The 21121-nt window shown below is 39.6% G+C and overlaps 1 protein-coding gene across 2 annotated transcripts; it reads right to left on the bottom strand.

Moving 5' to 3' along the window:
- Positions 1-1772: 1772 nt before the first annotated feature.
- Positions 1773-19583, bottom strand: LOC140343381 (LHFPL tetraspan subfamily member 3 protein-like). 2 transcript variants are annotated; one of them, XR_011923308.1, is made up of 5 exons: positions 19507-19564; positions 18097-18156; positions 5379-5767; positions 3997-4233; positions 1773-1895 (listed from the first exon to the last, which is right to left on the bottom strand). XR_011923308.1 is itself a non-coding variant. In XM_072430038.1 (4 exons), the coding sequence occupies exons 2-4, from the start codon at positions 5755-5757 to the stop codon at positions 1873-1875; spliced, it is 639 nt and encodes a 212-aa protein (XP_072286139.1). In that variant the 5' UTR covers positions 5758-5767; positions 19507-19583; the 3' UTR covers positions 1773-1872. The 2 variants fall into 2 exon arrangements, 1 of the variants encoding a protein (XP_072286139.1); XM_072430038.1 differs by lacking the exon at positions 18097-18156 and having other exon boundaries at positions 19507-19583.
- Between the last annotated feature and the right edge of the window lie 1538 nt (positions 19584-21121).

Below are 21121 nucleotides of genomic sequence, written 5' to 3'. Positions count from 1 at the left end.
CATGTCATTTGCCTTGCAATGTGCTTTAGTAGAGATAAATAATAATTAATACCTATGCATGAAAGAAATATATAACCATAAGCCCAATAGCAGACTCTACAGCTGCTTACTTGGCAAAGAGGGCATCTATCCAAGCAAATTTGCAACTCTAAGACTCTCTTCCTCCTCCAGAAACACCCTTTCAAGGGATTTCACTCACTTCGTGGCGATATCCTCTTACTTTCTATTGTATATATAGGAAGGAAGTAAAAGAACATCCCTTCAATAGGACAAAGTTGGCAAAATGAAAAAAAAAAACATGACACTAGTTTCAACTTTTCCCCAGAACAAGAGACTGACAGCTTAGATCTGTCAGCACTGAAGAAGGGCACTCTTGGAAGGTAAATGGGTAAGTGTACCATAATATACAAATATGATTGGCATTTCATTATAAGAGCCCACCTGCCACAATACTTTTAGAACAGAACTATAGTTTTAAAAGAAAACATTTCTGGCAAGTAAGCTGTTATTTTTTTTTGCAGACAATATTGTATGTTTCTTCTTTTGTAAAAGCACTGCCTGCCAGCAAGTTCCTATAGAATGTAAGTTCTGTAAGATCTGTGCATGTGCACATGTGTACAGTACAACATTTATAAATGCTTAGATTAATTCACCCCCTGAGCATTAAGCAAGAATACCATCATCCTAGGCTGGCCAATCAAGTTGCTGCACCCAGAAGATGCCAGATGGACCTGTAACCCTAGAACACCTTTTTTGTAAGACTCATTTATAACCACAAAATCATTTGGTTTTTTTTCACCAGCAATTTTTTATGAACCTCAGAAACACAATTCCAAACCCTAAAACCTCCAAAACATGTTGGTTGTCTTTTTCATGTTTTATGAAATAAGCTTTCCTGGTCCCTGAATAATTAATCTGTGCACCTGTTTTTTTCTAAATATTTTTGATTGTTTTCGAGTGTTACAGAGAGGGGGAGAAGAATACGAAGTGTGCACCTTACATTAGTAGTCAGTGGGATAAATAAATAAAGTGGTGGTCACTTGAAAGAATGTGCCAAATGTTAGTTATTGGTGAGAAGAGTGTGCCTTAAATTGGATGTCAGTGGGAAGACTGACACTTACATTGGTGGCTAGTGGAAGGAGAGCCCTTTACATTAGTGGTCAGTAGGAAGAGTGCACCTTACATTGGTGGTCAGAGGAGAGAGTGCATCTTTAAATTAGTGGTCAGTGAAGAGAGTGCACAGTACATTGGTGGTAAGTGAGAGGAGAGTGCCTTACATTAGTGGTCAGTGGAAAGAATTAATCGTACATTCATGGTCAATGAGAAGAAAGACCCTCACATTGATGGTCATTGGAAATTTGATGTCAGTGGTCAGTGGGAAGAGGGTGTATTAAATTGGATGTCAATGGGAAGAGTGCCCCTTACATAAGTGGCAAATGGAAAGAGAGCCCTTAACATTAGTGGTCAGTAGAAAGACTACAACTCACATTGATGGTCAGTGAGAAGGAAGCCCCCTACGTTGGTGGTCACTGGGACAAGTGTGTCCTACGTTAATGATCACTGGGAAGAAGGTACTTTAAACTGGTGATCATTGGGTAGAATGCCCCACTTACAGATACCTGAAACAATCATTGGTGTCAGTAGTAGTTCTTCTAAGAGACAGAAATTGCATTTTGCTCAGCGAATACCTTGAAATATCTTGAAGAATGCTGGTTGAGAAAAGCTGCTGTAGCGACAAAAATATGGGAGGAAAAATGAACTTATCTTTAAAATTCAATTCACAATTTCCATTTATTTAATTACACAAGAAAATTAATACATAAATTAAACACCATCACAACGGAAAAATATTGCTTCCTCCTGTCCCGGCTGTTACAGGGTTTCTGACAAGAAATCTGTAAAACATTAATCATACATAAACAACAACAATTAAAACCTGACTGCATATTCTGAACAGGCCAAAAATAAAACTGTAAGTTAAAATGTAACTCCACTTTTCTCCATGTTGATGACAAGTTTGTTACTGTACAGCTGGAAAATGAGAAAACAAACATTCCCCCCTTCATTCCGTATTTTGTTATGAATGGATACCATATACATACAGGTGCCTCCTTCTAGCTCTAAATACAAAGACCTGGTCCTGCATTCCATGAAGTGAAAACAAGCCTAGGTAGCCCCAGATCACATTTGATGTGGAGTAAGATAAGAATCAGTTTGACACAACTATGCTAAGCAGGAAGAAGAGCTTGCATATGTATTGAGCAAATGTGGATGCACCCTGTACAATTATAATCTTAAACTACAATAAAAACACCATAGTAAGATAAAATTGATGACATATCTGTATATAATAAAAAACTTTTGTTTGCCTTCCTGCCTTACCGCCTGGACCTGTAGCTATGATCTGCACTGCATCCCAGATATTACTTGACACAAGTTCTCAGGTTCCTCATCAGGTCCTCAGGTCCAATGACCACCTAAGCTCCTCGTCACCCACCACAATTACTTTCCCTGGCATTCTAATGGAGAACCACCTTTCCTTTTAGGCTCAGGTACAGACTTCCACACATCTAGTGTCACCTCACCTGGGGGCACAGCCTCACTTGGGGAGATGGTTTCTACCTTACACCCTCACCTGAAATATACCCAGCTAGCATAATTGATCTGAAATGAGGCATACTACTATTGAAGCTCATGAGTAGGCAGAAGAGGTATGGAGCTGAATTTCAGAAGCACTGGGTGGGCTTCACCAGTAAAGGTATGCCATTCATAGTCCAGCTACCAAGAGACATGGCAGGTGTACAATGTTTGTGGAAATGCAGGCTCTAAACAGTGTTATCCCATTTCCTAATTCACAGGGGCATTTAGCACAGAAAGTCTAAATAGATTGAAAGTAGCAGTGCATCATTCCAAAAATAATATGCTACATAAATTAGATTCTGTGTATGCCAGCTGTTGTTTACCTGAATAAAATTTTAACTGTGCTCTGTTTTTACCACTCCAGTATCTGGCCACCACCAGAACACTGAGTCAGCTCTCACTAACACCTTGTTACTGCCGCAGAACCAACAAGGTCAGCAGAGGAGACTTGCTGTCCCAGCTGGATGTAGAATAATTACAAGGTTTGAGAGCAGACAACCGTCAGTGCACTCATGAAGTCAACATCTGCTTACACTAAACTTACAGAACCCAGTGAATATTGGGAGTTTTATAGCAATATTGTAACTTCTAACTTTCTGAGATAAGAAAAGGGTACTTAAATATTCTATTACAAATAATAGAAATAACCCCAAACAAACCTAAACATTCCACGCTACACTATATTAGAAAATCTTTCTTTACTTCGAGGGGATTTTCCTTTACTTCCTCCTGTGTCTGACACCTTTTTTAAAAAGACAGGAAACGGGGGAGGTGTTCTGTCTGATACCCAGCAGATGAAAGGGAAATTTACACACTGGATATGCAATTGACCCCCAAACCCAAATTGAATCCAAAAATGTCAGCCATAAACTGTCCAGTGCAGATCCACCTTAGCATGTTAGATAAAGTGGTCTCTGCCTCTCTCATCACTCGAATTTGGGAAAACAACCACAGTCAAACAGAGCTTTTCAAGTAAGCCGGTTATATGAAATACTTGGCTTACAACTGTCTCTGGTTTTAAAGGCTGTCCCTATGCCAAATCCAAGCCCCTCTTACCCCCTTCCTCCTCTTCTGTCTTCCTGTTTGGGCAGATATACAAATTTATATCAAAAATGTAATATTGAAAATTAAAAAATTGTATTTTCACTGAGCATAAACTCTAAATTATTTAATATAAAGGAAACATAAAAAGGAGATTGTCATTTGCCTTCATAAAACTAAAAATTGTCCCTCATCCCTATTTCCAAAAGTTGGGTGGTATGGAAATGGGGGGAGGTATATTATTAGTGCCATGGAAGTTTTACTTCTAATAAGCAGAAAAAGACAAATATGAGATCATGAAGAAAGGAGTCCAACCTTTTTTGGGGTACTTGACTTCACTGGGATTCAGGGCATCGTGGCGTTTCCCAAGGGTGAACCCCAATACAGACAATATGAGACAGTCGATTATTCCTAGTATGGCCAGTATATATGCCCAGTGCACAGAACATGTCCCTAGTTCATATCTGTCTGAGCGATAGCCACACAAAGGCCGGACGGCCGCAGAATCCCATCCATCTGGGAACAGGACGCAACCCAAAGCTTGGCACGAGGCTTAAAAAAATATATTATATATAAAAAAATCAGTAGAAACATAATTTTGATAGCAAATATATGATATTTAACGGTAAAACAAAGCAAAACACAGTGATGGTGTGTATAAAACACCAACCCAGAGTGATTAATCAAAGCAGAGAAGATACAAATGGCAAAGATGAATGTTGAATGGTTTGTTACTGTTGTCACCTTAGTAATTCTGGCCTTAGAAAATTCTGGTTTCATGGCCATTTCTAGCCTCAAATTATTTTTCCAATGAAAGCATGCAGATCAGGAAATGTCAAGTTTAAAGCCAGAATCTTGTTTAACTTTGGACAGAGTAAGGAAAGGTTACTCCCACCCCTTCCTTTCGTCCTGTAGATGTAACAGAACATGAGAAGATTATTTTTCTACTGCCTCCTGTTAGTTTATGACAGACTGCTGTTCAGAAAAAGGGAAAACGAAGGGACAAACAACAAAATTATTTCTTTAAATCATTAACAAGAATTTTGTGGGTGCCTAGGCTCAGCTGGTGTCATCGGTCAGTTGCAAGTAGAAGAAATCAGGTGACTTTCTCTAGGCTCAGATGACGTCATCAGTCTGCAGTCAGAAAAATGATGACACCAAGATTTCCTTAAATTTCTTTTGTAGTCATCAATCAGACTATATTTTGTAGCAAGTTATAATGTTCTGCTTTACTGTGGTTATTTGTTGCTGGTGACAACCACTCCCTCCAGTTTCATTACAGGCCTCATATGGATAGGAAGTCATAGAAAAACTTCTGAATGGAATCACAGGTATAAATACCCTGACATAGATTTTAGTTTTACCACAATCTATCCAAAATTAAAATGGCTGGAATCACTTATATTTCTCTACAAATGTATTATTAGCTACGATCTTACTATCTTACTATATTTGCTAGTGCAAAAGCTGTGACATTGAACCTCTGATTTTAATACTTTGAGCCACTCTGAGCAGTAATGAAGATAGGAACTGATGTTACACTGACATTCTTGATCTACATAAACGCTCCATGTCAGTTATTTCTGCAGTCAGTCAGTGCAGGCAGTTGGCATTTTCTGGAGGTGGTAAACAATGATGGCCCAGTATTTCTTCTGTAGAAAGATGTATAGATGTAGTAACACTGGTTTGAGTCTTACCTGCGCTGATCTGAAGCCAGGCACACAGCTTGAAGACCGTCCCAGAGTTACAGAACCACAGGAGCCCAATGCAGGCCAGGCTAAATAGAACCAACAGGACAGCGCCAACCATGAACCCAGCTGCTGTTTGGAATGGAGGGAGAGCCTCCAGAGCAGCTTCCGGTCCGCGGCATTCTGTGCCCCAATCTGACTCCTCACATACCTGGTAAAGTCCAAACTGCCCACTACCCTCCCCACCTAAAACCCAGGCTGGCTGCAGGAGCACCACAATCTCCAGGATACCCAGAAATAGGGTACAGGAAGCCCACAAGACAGTGACTGCCCGCCCATTCTGGACAAAGTCTGTGTCGTACAACTGCACGTGTCCAAGAGGTTCCATGGAGAATCACCTAAGATGATAAAAACAAACACAAAATAATATAGGGCCAGCCTCAAGTAAATACCCAACTAGTTATTTTTAAAGGATTAATTCACCCAGAACTGCTTTAGCATTTTGTGGATGATGGAGCGTTAAGCCCCCTGACAGCCTCCGCTGTTTCTCAGAGACTCTGTTGGATCCCCTGACAGTTCAATGTCAGCTCATGTCTATCATGAAGGGCACCCACCATTCCTGATACAAATGAGTAGAGTGATGTGGACTTTTATGATTCCTTCCTATATAAAATCATAAATACATGCCTCATACCAACAAAAGGACTATTACATCTACACACATTGCCCCAGGGGCAGGCTTGTGACCAATTGACCATTGTTCTATCAGATGTTCAAAGACTTTTATCACTCTGCCTAATTTATATCTTAACAGAAGTATATATCAAGAAATCTCCATTTTTTTGGGGGGGTGGGGCAGGTCTTGAAATTCCTGTATCTTGTGTCCCTTTCATGTGTCCAAAGTGTATTGAAGATTAAAAGACGGTCACCTGGGGTATTGTGAAGATATTGGGATCATAAATTATTTCACTCAGGATTCCTGAAAAGTCATCTATCACTTCTGTCCCTCCAACTTTACATTGTATAAACACCACAACCTTTTTTGAATAAATTAGAACAATACCCACCTTTTATTGTTCTGACACATGTGTCTGTAAAAACTACATCTATAGCAAGGAGTCTCTGTTTCTTCAAGAGGGAAATATGTTCATCCTCAACAGTTTTGGTGCCCAGGTATGAGGAAAGACTGAACTCCTGGATGAACGACAACTACGGCTGAGGAGAGTGCGGTCAAACCAGACACACAACGCGCTTTTGGTAAGCTTTTCACCTTTTATGTCTGTTTTCACCTTGCTCTCTTCCACCAGTTTGCTCACCTGCGATAGTGGGTTTTTAACCTGAACTGCACTTCTTTCTATAAACTAATACTTTGTATGAATGTTGTATGAAACTGATGTACAGTGTGGTTAAAAAAGCCTCACTGGGAGTGAAAGTGATAATACATTCTTGCAGTCCAGATGCGGCCCCTTTATGTGGGTATTGTTTGCTGCAGTTTTTGGATCGATCAGCCTATCTATGAATAGGTATTGTATGTGAGAACATCACTAGGTCGATATCTAGGAGGTGGTCTGATCCATAAAGAGACTGTATTCCATCAGCGGCATTACTCACCTGTGTGAGGTTTAGGTGGCTTCACACAGAAGAATAGCAGAATGTAGGTTTTGACTGACAGTAACTGACTGTAAGATCTGACTGTAAAAGAAAGAGATGACCCTCTCTTCTGGCACATGTCAAGACGCCCCCATTCTGTGAAAGGAAAGCCAGTGGGCAGTGCCACTCAGAATGGTCTTGTTATGAATGCTTTACCTTCACTGTAATTACTAACAGGAATTTGTAATTTTTTGGTAATTAATGCATTAATATATTCATACAGTCAGTTGTTTATATCAGCTTGTGTAGTATGAGGTTTTTATGTTATTGTAAACATTGTGACAGTGGAGAAAGATTCAAATACAGGGAAAGGGAATGTATCAAGGCAGGATGAGAAAGCCACCTGACACGGCGATCCAGACCAAGTTAGAGACGCTCTAGAGGCTGTTTGGGGCAAGAGGAACAGGGGAGGGACATGTTCACCAGGTCACTGGGCTAGGGAAATTGGCCTACCCTAGTGGGGATCACTTGGGATCCACTGAATCCACTCAGTGTTTGCCAGTATGGGAAACGATATATCATCTAAAGAAGATGATAGGCATGGAAAGTAGGCAATCAGAATTTTTAGGTGACTGGGATTTGGTGGAATCAAAGTAAATATGATAGAGAGGGGACTTTCAAGTAAGAAGTTTGAAAGAACCATTGGGAGGAGTGCTGAGGTAAAATGACCCATCCAAATAAAAGGAAAGCATAGCGCCGGTAGATGGAATCCTTTATGTTGATCAGAAGATGTTAAAATCTTCACTTTAGAAATTCATGGAATGGAATTTTTAGGTAAAACACAAGCCACAACTGATTTAAAAGATGAGGAAAACAAGAGAATGGTCTCTTGAAAGAAATTAGGTCCTTAAAGCAGCCTAACAATTACTGGAAAAACAACATCCTGACCCACTAATGAGAAAAATGAGAAAAATTACTGGATAGGCAAATTTTTACTGGGGAACACCTGCTGGAAATAAAACAAGAAACATCTCCTGTCTGAAGTCCAAGGTTTCTTCATTTATATAAAGTGCTCTGACCTACAGCACCTTTGACAGAAATCCCACCATCTTACTGTGAGCATAAATGCACTGGTAAGGCACAGGGATTTATGTCAGGAGCATAAACTCTTGTTTCCCCTGCAAATGGGAGAAATAAAACGTACCAATCTGTTCTGTTCCAAATGTCAATGCCACTTTAATGTTCCAGCATATTAAGTGGCCATTAATGACATGCTTTAACCACCCAGGCGGTTAGCCCGACCTTGGTACGGGGTAAGTAAACTTGCTACTATCTTTTACCCCGAACCAAGGTCTGGGTAGCTAAAAATATAAACAAGCGTTATATTGCAATCCGATTGTCATACAACATTGTATGACAATCAGATTGCAACTGAAAAAAAATACTTACCTTGTCACCGCATCTCCTCCGGAGACGTCTTCTCTCTTCTTTCTTCATCCGGCGTGTGCAGTGACGATCTCCGGGGTTTCCCGGTGACGTCGCTGCATGCGTCGGTGCGGGTGGGAGGCGGGGCGGGAAATTCAAATAACTTTGCATTGAACTCAATACAAAAAAGCTGTATTGAATCCAATACAAAGAAATCTTTAAATAATATATATTATTGTATTATATATATATTATATAAGCTACTGTACAGGTACATTACATTATACATAATTTTTTTTTTTAAAGACTTTTTTTTTATGTTTTATAAAAAAAATTTTATTATTAAACTTTTAAAATTTTGGACATATTTCAGTGAGGTATGCGGTAATTCGGTGAATTATAGCCTACAATCTAAAATAAATTTCCATGCAAAAAAATTTAACACTTTTTGCATGGAAGTACGGAAGCTCGGAAAGAATTAGAACACCCGGTGTACCCGTACGGGGGACGGGGGTCGTAGCCGGAAATTCAAATATTTTGGATTCAATACAAAGTCCTGTATCCAATCCAATACAAAATAATACAAAATATATTTATGTGGTTTTGTCTATAGGTATGTGACCTTGGACTCTGTTTTAAAATTTACCACACTAAGGAGGTGTTTTAGAAAAATATATTACAATACAGTATACCGAATTATTGCATTTTCAGTGTTTTTAATTTATGTGTTCTTGTGTTTTTGTGTTTTTTATTTAATTTTATTAAAAGTACTTTTTTTTTTTACATGATTGTGTGTGTCAAACTTTTTTTATATTCATGATATCTACTAGACCCTTGTTCAGACATATTTCTGTGAGTTACAGGTCTACAATTAAAAAAAAAAATCTCATGAAAAACAGTGTACCGCTTTTGGTACAGAAATCAGACATCAGTAAAATGCCCAGGTGGTTAAGGTACTCAGCATTTTTAAAGAAATGCCATACCCAGAGGATGTCTGAAACAAGACCCCGAGGTCCTATTAGGTGTGGACTGCTCTCCTGCAGGAGAACTTCATATGTCCTATAAGAGAACAAGTGTTATATGATAATAGAGTGAGAACACAGGAACAGTGACACATTTTCTGTGGACTCCCTCTGAGATAAAAGGATTCTTAAATACAATTCCTCTGTAAAAATGGACTTAAACTAAAGGCGAAATTTACCTAATATAAATGTGGAAATTAATTTAAATAATCAGATTCCAAATTGCCTAGTAGACAGCGGGGTGGCTTGATCTGTTTTAAAATCAGAAGAAGTGAATCTTCCTATTCAAAATGTAATTAAAGGAGTTGTATTAGGGGGTGTTCTTTACCCCCTATTAGAGACCACTCCCAATAAAAATTCGAATTGGCCCCTTTCAAACTGAAGCCTCTTTACTACACTTTAATTTTCTAAGTGATTCTTTTCCCTGCAATTTGCTAGGAATAGATTTACTTACCCAAATGAAAGCTGGGAAATGGGAGGTCATGATTGTGATGAGGTAATGTAATTATGAGGAAGAAGAAAGGGTGAAGGATTCCCCAATCAAATATGCTGATCTTACTGTTTTCATAGATGGGTCTTGTTGTTATAATGAGGAGAGATAAGCATATGCTGGCTACTCTGTTATTACTCAAAGATCAAGTAATAATTTAGGGGGAACTACCTGGAAATCAATCAGTCCAGGTGACAGAGCTAATAGCTCTGATGCAGGCCTGCATAATAAGAAAAAAAAGTGATGGTGTACACTGACTCACAGTTTATATTTGGCATATATCATGATTTTGGCCGTGTGGAAGTTGAGGGACTTTATGTCAACTAGTGGAAACCCTATAAAACATTCTGAGCTCATTAAGAAAGTCATTGAGGCACTTTGGTTTACATACAAGGTAGCCATAATAAAATGTGAAGCCCATACTAAAGGCACTGATGACATTTTATTTGGAAATGAAATAGCTGATGCCATGAAGTAAATTAGCAGCATTAAATGGTACTGAACCTACAGAGATCTTTGTGGCCACTTCCTCTCTTGAGGAACCTGATTAGATAGACTAAACAGTCTAAAGAAACTGCAATTGCAAACTAATGAGGAAAAAAATAGATCAAAAGTTCAAGGATGTACTGAGAAAGATGAACTTTGGACCCATGAGGATGGTAGATTCTGTGTGCCTTCTATGCTGTATGCATATCTAGCTGAGGCAATGCATAGTCCATCTCATCTGTCTGAAGGATCTATGATATAATCAGTAAGCACACACTGGATTGTCCTAGGGTGTTACAGAACAATTTTGTCATGATTGTGAGATGTGTCAATTGTATAATTCTGGAAATCTTGTAAAAAAAAAACCCTATGAAACAATTTACCCAAAGCTTTGTACCCCTTACAGAGGTTGCAGATTGTTTAATTACCAAACTGTCACTAATCTAAGTATGTTCTAGTGTGTGTTGAACTGTTCTCTGAATGGATAGAGGCTTGGCCAGCTGTCTATGCTACTGCTTCAAAAACAGCCAAGAACTGTTACAATAAATTGTGTGCAGATATGGCCTGGTGGAATCAGTAGAATCAGACCCTGGAAGTTATGTCAGAAGTTATAGAAGGCCTCCAGATTGAACAGAAGTTTCACACGCCATATTAAGAAAGTTATTATAGCATATTAAAAGTGTCTTGCTGAGATTTATGAACATACCTGTCTCTGGGTGAGAATATTTCCCCTTATGTTAAAGTCTGTTAGACACACCCCTGGGTTTTTTTTTTTAAATATTGTTTGGTAGGATGGGATTTTTCTTCCATAAGGGATAAAGTTAATACATATTATATTTAAAAATTATTGCTTATTGTATGTACAAGAGTTGCAAAATAAGCTTACTAAGTTGCATGTCCAAGTTTTCTCTTCTATTCCAGATCTCCAACTCACTAGCACACACCACCAGGAAAATGACCCTACAGTCTTATATGAATTTCACACCAAGGTGTCCATCTGAGAGTTATAGTATATGGGGAATAAAATCTAAATCCTTTAGGAACATGTTTAAAGGAAGTCCTGAGATTGTCTTGTTTGTGACATATCTACCAGATGCGACAATTCTAGAGTGTGAGGTTTGTCCTATTCTAGTAATCTTTCCTGAAATGGTTGATAGTGATGACGCTAAAAAACGTGACTTATTCACCCATTACTGTTTCAATACAGTTGTGTTAAAAATAATAATTACCGAGGTTTAGGTGATTTTGTAATGGATCCAAGACAATGGTGCACATGGGAAGGATGGGGTAAGCTATGTGTAACTGTGTTTCAAATAATAATAATAAGTTTGAAAACTGTTTTGAAGACTGCAAACTTGAATCTTGGTAAATGTAGTGCACCCATACTTGAAGCTGCAGACTTGGTAGTCCCACAGTTATCCTCACAATGGATTGTATTAACAGGAACTCTGTATTATGCACTTGGAGGATAACAATGAAAGATTTTTAGAGTTGATAACTGGGTTAAGAGATGTGCTGCATATGAAAAGAAATAAATCAGGGAGAAAAGGCTCAACATGTAGGTGATGGAGTGAAGACACAATTAGACATAAATCATATACTTGAAAATTTACAACATGCTAATATTGATGCTGCTGTTTCTTTGTCTGATACCATGAAAAATAAAATTAAATCGCTAGGCTGGTAAAACAACAGGAAGAAATTCAACTCGCTCAGTTCTGCACCCTAATACAATCTGAGTTGTCACAAGATCTCAAGTTTATGATCACTTCCCTTTATGATGGACAATTTTCACTCAATTTAAAGAAATAATCTAGGAAGGTGGTGCCTAAGTTTGGTGGTTAACACTGTGCTTATATTGCTATAAATTTAGGTACCATCTTGTCAGATGATGTTGTCCTTCATCCTAGGTTGTATCTGATGGTTCATGAGTCAAGGCAGCCTAGAATTATAGACACTGATGGGTGCTGGAGAACCACTGTATTGATTTACTTGCTTATGATAATCATGTACTTTAAGATTAAGCTAAGTGTAAAAAAAAAAGCATGTACCTCTATTAGATAACTCCTTTTGAACTGTAAGATTGATGAATAACGTAGGGGCAACCCTTCAACGGGATTCCCCAACTACTGAAATCTAAGGAGGCACCTTCTTTGTAATAAGTATTAATTGAGTTTGATCACCTCTAAGATGTATTGAACCTCATTGTAATTAAAACAGGTATGGTAGATGTGGGCAGTCAAACCCCTTGGGATGGACGAGGTGCCTACAAGGGCCTGAATCCCACTGTATCAGAAGGATTAGCCTTCTGGTGAAGTGTATGTACAGGGAGTGGCTCTGACTGCCCAGGTTAGGAAGGTTTTTTATGTTTGAACTTTTTTGATATACAATATGAAATTGTTTAATGCCAAAATCTTGTCTATGTACATTCTTACTTTTTGTTGATTTTGTTGGTTTACTCTATATTTCAACTATATTCAATGCTGACCTCATCTATCCTGGAGAATATCATTAGATGTTTTATAGATTTTGCATTCATCCAAGATGGCTAAAGAATACCTGACCCTGTTATACCCACAGCTGAAGACTAATTGTTGTTCGAACCAAAGTCTGAATAAAAGTTGCTATAGGGAACCCATGACCCTTCTAAAAGTTTCCAGGAGGTCCTGAGACAAGCGTGGTCAAGCCATAGACCAACATCTCACCTATGATGACGCTACTCCACTCTTCCAAGGCGGAAGGTTGAAAGAGTACTCCTGTGAATACTATGAAAGTCGTGATGAACAGTGCAAGTTCCAGACCTTCAGTCTTCCCTGGCACCTAAGACTTACATCAAAGTTCAGGAAGTCATGTTTGTTACCAATGCTGAATACCTTTTTATTTCTCTTTGTTTATGCAACACCAATTTGAATCTAAGCCGGTGTTGGCAGCGAATAAGTGGTATGGGTGGCAGGCTCCCCAAGTCTCTTGTATGAGTACAAAATCCTTGACGGTTCTATAAGTTCAGAGAATGAACTTGAGGAGGGAAATGATGTGGACTTTTATGATTCCTTCCTATATAAAATCATAAATACATTATACACAAGGCTTTTGCCTCATACCAACAAAAGGACTATTACATCTACACACATTGCCCCAGGGGCAGGCTTGTGTCCAATTGACCATTGTTTATTCAGATGTTAAAAAACTTTTATCACTCTGCCTACATCTTAACAGAAGTTTATATCAAGAAATCTCCATTTTTTTGGGGGGGTGGGGCAGGTCTTCAATATCTTGTACCTTGTGCCCCTTTCATGTGTCCAAAGTGTATTGAAGATTAAAGGACGGTCACCTGGGGTATTGTGAAGATATCGGGATCAAAAATTATTTCACTCAGGATTCCTGAAAAGTAACTTATCACTTCTGTCCCTCCTACTTTACATTGTATAAATACCACAATGTTTTTTGAAAGAATTAGAACAATAACCACCTTTGATTGTTGTGACACGTGTCTGTAAAAACTACATCTATAGCAAGGAGTCTCTGTTCCTTCAAGAGGGACATACGTTCATCCTCAACAAGAGTTGGTTATTTTTGCAGGAAAATCTTTCTGTTAGAACATTTAGGTTAGAATATATATGTTTGAATAATAACGCAGGAAAAGATAGGTACATCCTAGGCCTTAGAATCTAAAAACAGAATCTTCCTAAAGGTGTTTTGAATAACTATCAACCAGTCTCTGACATCAAATCAACTTTATGACCACCCATTGATTGCAAAATCTTTGTGAATTGCCAGTTGTGATATTGTGGAAAATCCTAAGTCCTGATTTTCCCTTTAAATATAACAAATGATCTTCCTTTCAAATGTCTTTGTTGGAAATTGTCTCCCTAACAGACCAGGGTCTTAAATTTCCCCTTATCCAATATTTCTTGATCTGACAACCAGCATCCTTCAAGATCCAATAGTTTACAACACCATTGTAAAAGTTGTAGTTTTGTGTCTCCAGGTGTCATAAAACTCAGATAAGGCTAGTGGAGTGGCCCCTGATTGAACTTATATATGCCACTATATAGTTTCATTACATGTTTAAATATTTTTTTTTTAACAGATTTTTTTTGTTTTGTTATTTAAAGTTTATTATTACATTTATTAAATATCAGTGAGTTATGCCTAAGAAGTACAGCCTACAATGAAAAATACATTTCCATGCAAAAAATTGTACCGCTTTTTTCATTGAAATGTTGAGGGAATTAGGCCGCTAGGGAGGTTAAAATTCTTTGTATTTCTAATATACTATTCTATATAAAGTAGTAATTGACTGATTTGGAGTGGGATCATTATGGTGAGTATTGTGAGACCAAGAACTAGTCTCCTAGGCCACAGGAAAGCCTGAAAACCATTTGTAGCCTATCCTGGTGAACCATATGTCCCAGACATGCCTAGTTTGGTCTCTGTGAACCCCATATTTTGTGGTGATTAATAATCTGGGGGTTGGCCATTCAAAAAACCTGTACTTGTGAAATTATTAATATTGGCTAGAACAAGGGCATTTTGGGAAGTGTACACAGAGCATCATAACCCATGTGTAAGACAGCCCTTCAGACAGCCCCCTCCCAGCTGCCATTGGATTGTTGTATTAGTCGCACTTCTGTTGTTGGCCTAGAAAAAGCCATGTAAGCCTAGCAGAGAGAACTCCCACTGACATCAGGGAGCCCAGTGACTCTGACTGATAACTTGGGCTATACACAGCAACCTGGACCAAGGCAAACCAACTCTACCTAAGTATTATTTCACAGTTTTCCCTTTTATTTTATGCTGTGTGTTCTGCTATTGTTCTGTTATTGTTCTTGGATTAGTCTTTAATTTTCTATAATTTGTTTATGCACTGTTTTTGTATGTTTTACTTATTAAACACTAAAAAAGTGTAAGCTGAATCTCTGAATGCTCTAAGTAGAAATAGTGTAACTTGCTAACCCGAAACCCTACTATAAACACTTTGATTTCTGAAACATCCCTGTCTGGAGTGGCAGTGGGTGATACTAAAGAAGCAGAAGCATAACTGCGGTTGTCAAGGGTAACGGTGCGTGCAAGCATGTGGTGGCAGTCTACCTGTGATGGTGTGTGTGACAGCTCCTCTTCAGCCTGGTGGTGCGTGGACTATTGCTGAGCGTCCTGGAAAGTCTATGCGCAGGCTTGTGGGCTGAGAGAGCGTTCGTCACAAACTGGTGGCAGAGTGGTAGGATCTTAGTGTGTGTACTGCTTGTGGTGTAGTCCTGTCTAGATTGAGTTATTGTGGGTACCAGTAATATTTATCAGTGCGCTGGTAGATTGCTGAGAAGAGCGTCAAGCAGAGAGAGAGGCAGCAGCGCGCCGGGCTGAGGTGGAGGCAGCAAAGCGGCAGGCTGCCCGCCAGCATGAACTGGAGTTGGCTAAACTCCAGTTACAGCATCAAGGTCAGTCACCCAGTTCCCCAGAGCGGAGAGATTCTCTGGTGAGAGATCCTAAATTTCCAGTGATGGATAAAGACAATGATATTGATACCTATCTGCAGTCTTTTGAAAAAGTGTGTCGTCAGTACCAGTTACCCCAGGAGAAGTGGACTGGTTACTTGACTTCAGGCTTCAGAGGTAAAGCTTTGGATGCTTTTGTAACATTGCCTCTTGAGATGAATGATGACTACAAAGCTATAAAAGACACTATAGTTACAAAATATAAGCTAACCCCAGATATTTACCAGAAGAGGTTTCGGTCCCTGCATAAAGTGGCCACTGACACCTACAAGGAACTTGTCCATCAGTTGCGCACCACCTTCTGGCAGTCGATCAAGGGACTGAAAAAGAGACTTATGAGCACTTGGGGGACCTAATCATTCAAGATCAATTTTTGCATAGCTGTCCCCCTGAAATCAGTTTGTGCTAGAGCGCCAGCCTATGTCAGCGGATGAAGCAGCACAGTTGGCAGACCTCTATGTCAGTACCCAGGCGCCTGAGATTCACAGAGCTCTTCTTAGCTCCTGGAGAGGAGGAAAACCACCACCACCACCTACTACTTCTGCCCCAGCGACCGAAGCACATCAGCGACCAACACCAGCAGCTTCTACCATCAGATTTGGTTCAGTGCATACTCGGAAGTGTTTCCACTGTGGCAAATCTGGACACCTCCGGATCAACTGCCCCTCACCCAAGCAGATGACAGCACCAAGGCAGCCCACTAACAACTCCTCTTCTGTGTTGCTTGTTGCTGGAGGAGTAGTGGGTCACACTAAAAATCATCAACCTGTAACTGTGAACAACCAGACCGTGATTGGCTTTTGGGATACCGGCGCAAATGTCACCTGTATACAGCCTGACCCAATCGACAAGGAGAGTATCATCCCTAACAAGTATCTTACTCATACTGGAGTTGGGGGTACCCATTCCTTTGTGCCTACTGCGGAAGTTCACATTGATTGGGAGGCCGGTAAGGGTACCAAGATTGTGGGAGTCTCAAATGAGATTCCGGTACCAGTACTGCTCGGAGCAGATTGGGGCACTCCTATTTCCTACTATGGACCATCTGGAGCTATCCAGGATTCTTTAACTGGACCCTCAGAACATTCCAAGGTATTGAACAAAGATGCAGAGGCATCATTTGAGGGATTTGGGGATAGACAGAGGGAGGGAAGTGGGCTGGAAAACAACAATTCACCAAAGGAAGGTGATAAAGAAATGATTAATGATGTGTGTGCCATGTGTCATGTAAATAAAAATGTGATAACTATTGCTGAACCTGTTTCCAATGAGATGTATGAAGGTGTAGACATTGCACAACCGCTTATGACTAAATATGATGACAAGGTATCACCTGTATTGGCCGTCACTTGCAGTGCTGCAAGGGCTGCCCAGGCCCAGACTAAGGGGGCAGAGCATGGGGAGAATTCCATTAATTTATCTCCTTGCTCTGATTCAGTAGGATCAGTATCAGAGTCACTCCCCTGTCCCTGTTGGCCACAGGACAGGCAGAGATGACAGGTGGTGCAGCCTTTGTACAGGCACTGCGGGAGGACCCAAGTCTGGAGTCACTTAGAGACTTGGCTTCCAGGCCTGTAGAGGAGGGGGCTAAGTACAAGGTGTACTGGGACCAGCAGAAGTTGAACTGCTAACAGACAGCAGTAAGGTAAAAACGGTCGGACAGCAACTTATTGTACCAGATAAATTTAGGGGACATTTGGTAAGGATTGCACATGAAATTCCCCTTGCAGGTTACTTGGATGTGGTCAAGACCAAGGCCTGGGTAAAGCAAAACTTTATCTGGCCTAACATGGCTGCAGAAATAGCTCATTACTGTTGGTCCTGTACAGTTTGTCAAAAGATGGGCAAGGCGAGCGATGTGCACAGGGTCCCCTTGCACCCGCTTCTAGTAAATGATGAGCCCATTCGCAGGGTTGCAGTAGATATCATTGGGCCCTTACCCATTGCCAGTAGCTCAGGCAAGTGGTACATTCTGACAGTCGTGGACTATGCCACCCGTTATCCAGAAGCTGGATTTCCGGCTGAGCTCTTCAGCGATCAGGGCCCCCAGTTCATGTCTAACCTGATGGAGGCTTGGTGTGCTAAAATACAAATGACTCATAAGGTGGCTAGTCCCTATCATCCACAAACAGGCTGTGTGAACGTTTTATGGTACCTTAAAACAGATGTTGCGGATGTTTGTGGAGTCACAAGGAAAGGACTGGGAACATTATCTTCCTCACCTGCTTTTTGCCTAACGAGCGGTCCCTCAAGAGTCCACCATTTTTTCACCCTTTGAACTCCTGTATGGGAGAAAAGTGGGAGGTCCACTTGAATTCATTTGGGAGACTTGGGAGGGCATTGTACATGGTACAGAAATTTCTGTCGTGGACTATGTACTTAAATTCCCAGATAAAATGGAGGAATTGGTGGGGATGGTCTGAGAGAACATGGCACGGGCTCAGGTCAAACAAAAGCGCTGGTATGATCAAAATGCCTGGGATTGGACCTACTAGGTGGGCCAGCAGGTGTATGTTCTGTTACCAATGCAGCAGAATAAACTGCAGGTTGCCTGGGTTGGACCGTACCCAACCCAGCGAATGATTGGATCTAGAATGGCCAAGTCAAAGTCATGATCTTAATCCCATTAAAACGCTGTGGACTCAAAGGCTTAAAGCATGAGGTTCACATAAGGAAACCCATCGACAACCAAACGCTGAAGATATTCTATTTGGAGGAAGGGGCCAAAATTCCTTTGAGATGACTTACTTTTGCCATACATACAAAGCTATTGTATAACTTTTTTTGTCAAATACATGATTAAATTTAATAATACATTTTGTTTTATTTGTGCAACTAAGTTTTTTTCATCCATTTTGAAAATCAGATGATGATTTTGGTCACATGCATAAAAAAACATAGAACATTATTTATAAACTTTCAATCTCTAGAATTGGTTTTCTTTTTGTATGTATATTAGTCTCCAGTCCAATACAGTAATTATGACTTATCTGCATTTTGCCATGTTTATTTGTCCCTCTAAGTCTAATACAAGACCTAGGGCCATACATATATGGCCTTCATTATGATAAAGGATCAAGGTCTTGTCTTTTTATCATATGGGTCCCTAGAATTCGAGTTCCACTAATACCTTATACGTTGTATGTTTTGTATTGGATCTTGAATTTAAAACAACTTTATACAAATGTGATTGATTTTTTTTTACATTCTTCAACTGTAGGATAGCTGACTCTGGTACTCTTTTTTTCATCCAATTTTAAAAATGTATAACATAAATATTTTTTTTCCCTTTGTATACCTAAACTAGATCCATGTAATCCTTTCTGCATTGATCTGTGACTTTCAAATCTTTATCATCCTCATCCCATACAGATACCTGTCATTAGAAAGCTATCATCTTTTTTCTCTGAATGTCAGACTCTAAAACCACCACCTCTCTGATTTCTAGTATGTATTGTTCAGGAACCTAATTATTCTGTACAGATATCTGACCCAAAACCCATCACCTGTTTTATTCAGACCAAAATATGGGTCCAATGCTTGTCTCCATACAGCTCTTCCCTTTATCATTACTATTTCTTGCAGACTAAAGGAATATAGACTGTTCATTATATTACAGTGACATATCCTACCTTAATCCTTGGATGCTGCATTCATTACATATGCACCATTTTCTATGCCTTCAGTTGCAGCGGTTGCTGCATTTCAGTGCTGAGAGTGACCCCTCCTATCCTCTGCAGATCAGCCTCCCCCCTCCTTGCAGTACTACATGCAATGTACATCACCTCTCCCTGGAAATCCTGTACAACATGCTGGATTTATTTAATCTACATCCTTTCCTCATTTCCTTTCCCTCCAGACAATCATTACTGCTATCCGATGTACCATACACATTTTTATTTGTTAGGCTTGCACTGCCTACACCAGCATCTCACCATCAGTGCTACATAAACCCCCAGGTTTATTCCCTAATGGCTGTGACTGTCTGAAGTAGGGAACTACTTCAGTCACTTAGCCACAGGTGTCCCCCACTTGCACCTCTAGTTTTGTTCACCTTCACTGCACCATTCCTGGGAAATTGGGCTTCAGGTGCTGGAAGCCTCCAGCAATATGTAACAAGGTAGTTTTTTTATGGACTGAGTTCCACCTGACCTATTGATGAAATTTTAGGGGGTGTTATCTACAGGTGTCCCCCACTTGCACCTATGAATTTGTTCACCTGCACTGCATTGTTCTTGGGGGTCCCTAATTTGTTTTTTTTTAATTTTGGGCTGCTAGACACACTAACTTTTTAAACAGCAACCCTGATGTTCAATTTTCACTACTTTTTATAATTATGACCCCCATATTTAGTAATTTATTAAAGGTGTGGAGATGAAATTGAAGTAGACGGATTATCGATTGCCAGATTTTCGATTGTCAACCTGTACTACAGATAGAATGCTGCTTCCTTAATCATTTTATCATGTGATTGAATAGGTAGGGATCATTCATGTGTTGGAGTGTGCTTCAGTATCTGCATGGTAGGACTCCAAACACACTGTATTTTTACTGGGCATTATGGGGCACTGCAGTAAGTAAATCTCATGAGTGCATTATAAAATAGTGAATAATGATCCCCTCTTGGAGATCAATGTACACTGTAAAGATTTAGGGTACTCTGCAGCACACTTCTACCTTTTTCTGTTCTAAAGAAATGTTTGTTTTACCATGTTCTTTGCAAAACAGTTTACAGAATATCCCCAGGATGTCGTATTGGATTTAATTTTTTTTTAGGTATTGGATTACAATGGCTGCAGAGTGAAAAATAAATAAATTACCTAAATTACTTGTGTACCAACTGTATATGCCAAATTACACTTTTATATGCTATATATTTTTTATTACAAAAGTAGAGTGACACTTTAAGTCCCATACTATGCATTTTCCCATTTAAATCTAATAAAGTCCAAAGCAACGCATCCTAAAGTATATTACCTGATGTATTTTTAGTGAACTTTACCTTAGCAGCTGAAATGAGAAATTGTCTTGGTTTCTGAAAAGTTACAACAAGTTAAAATTAAAGCATACCATCCAACCGAAAATAAATCCCCCAACTTGTCACTTTCTGTGGCAGAATCACAAGGATCACAATTTGTATTTTTTAAACACTTTTTTTCAGCAGTTTTTCCCCTGATTTTCTCACCTAGGGAAGGTTGCTATTGCAACGCCATTGACCAACCAACTGCAGGCATGCACATGGGGTAA

The sequence above is a fragment of the Pyxicephalus adspersus genome, chromosome Z (genome assembly GCF_032062135.1).
Source record: "Pyxicephalus adspersus chromosome Z, UCB_Pads_2.0, whole genome shotgun sequence".
Classification (NCBI taxonomy): Eukaryota; Metazoa; Chordata; class Amphibia; order Anura; family Pyxicephalidae; genus Pyxicephalus; species Pyxicephalus adspersus.
The sequence above is the reverse complement of the archived record's forward strand: the minus strand, read 5'-3'. Positions and strand labels throughout refer to the sequence as shown.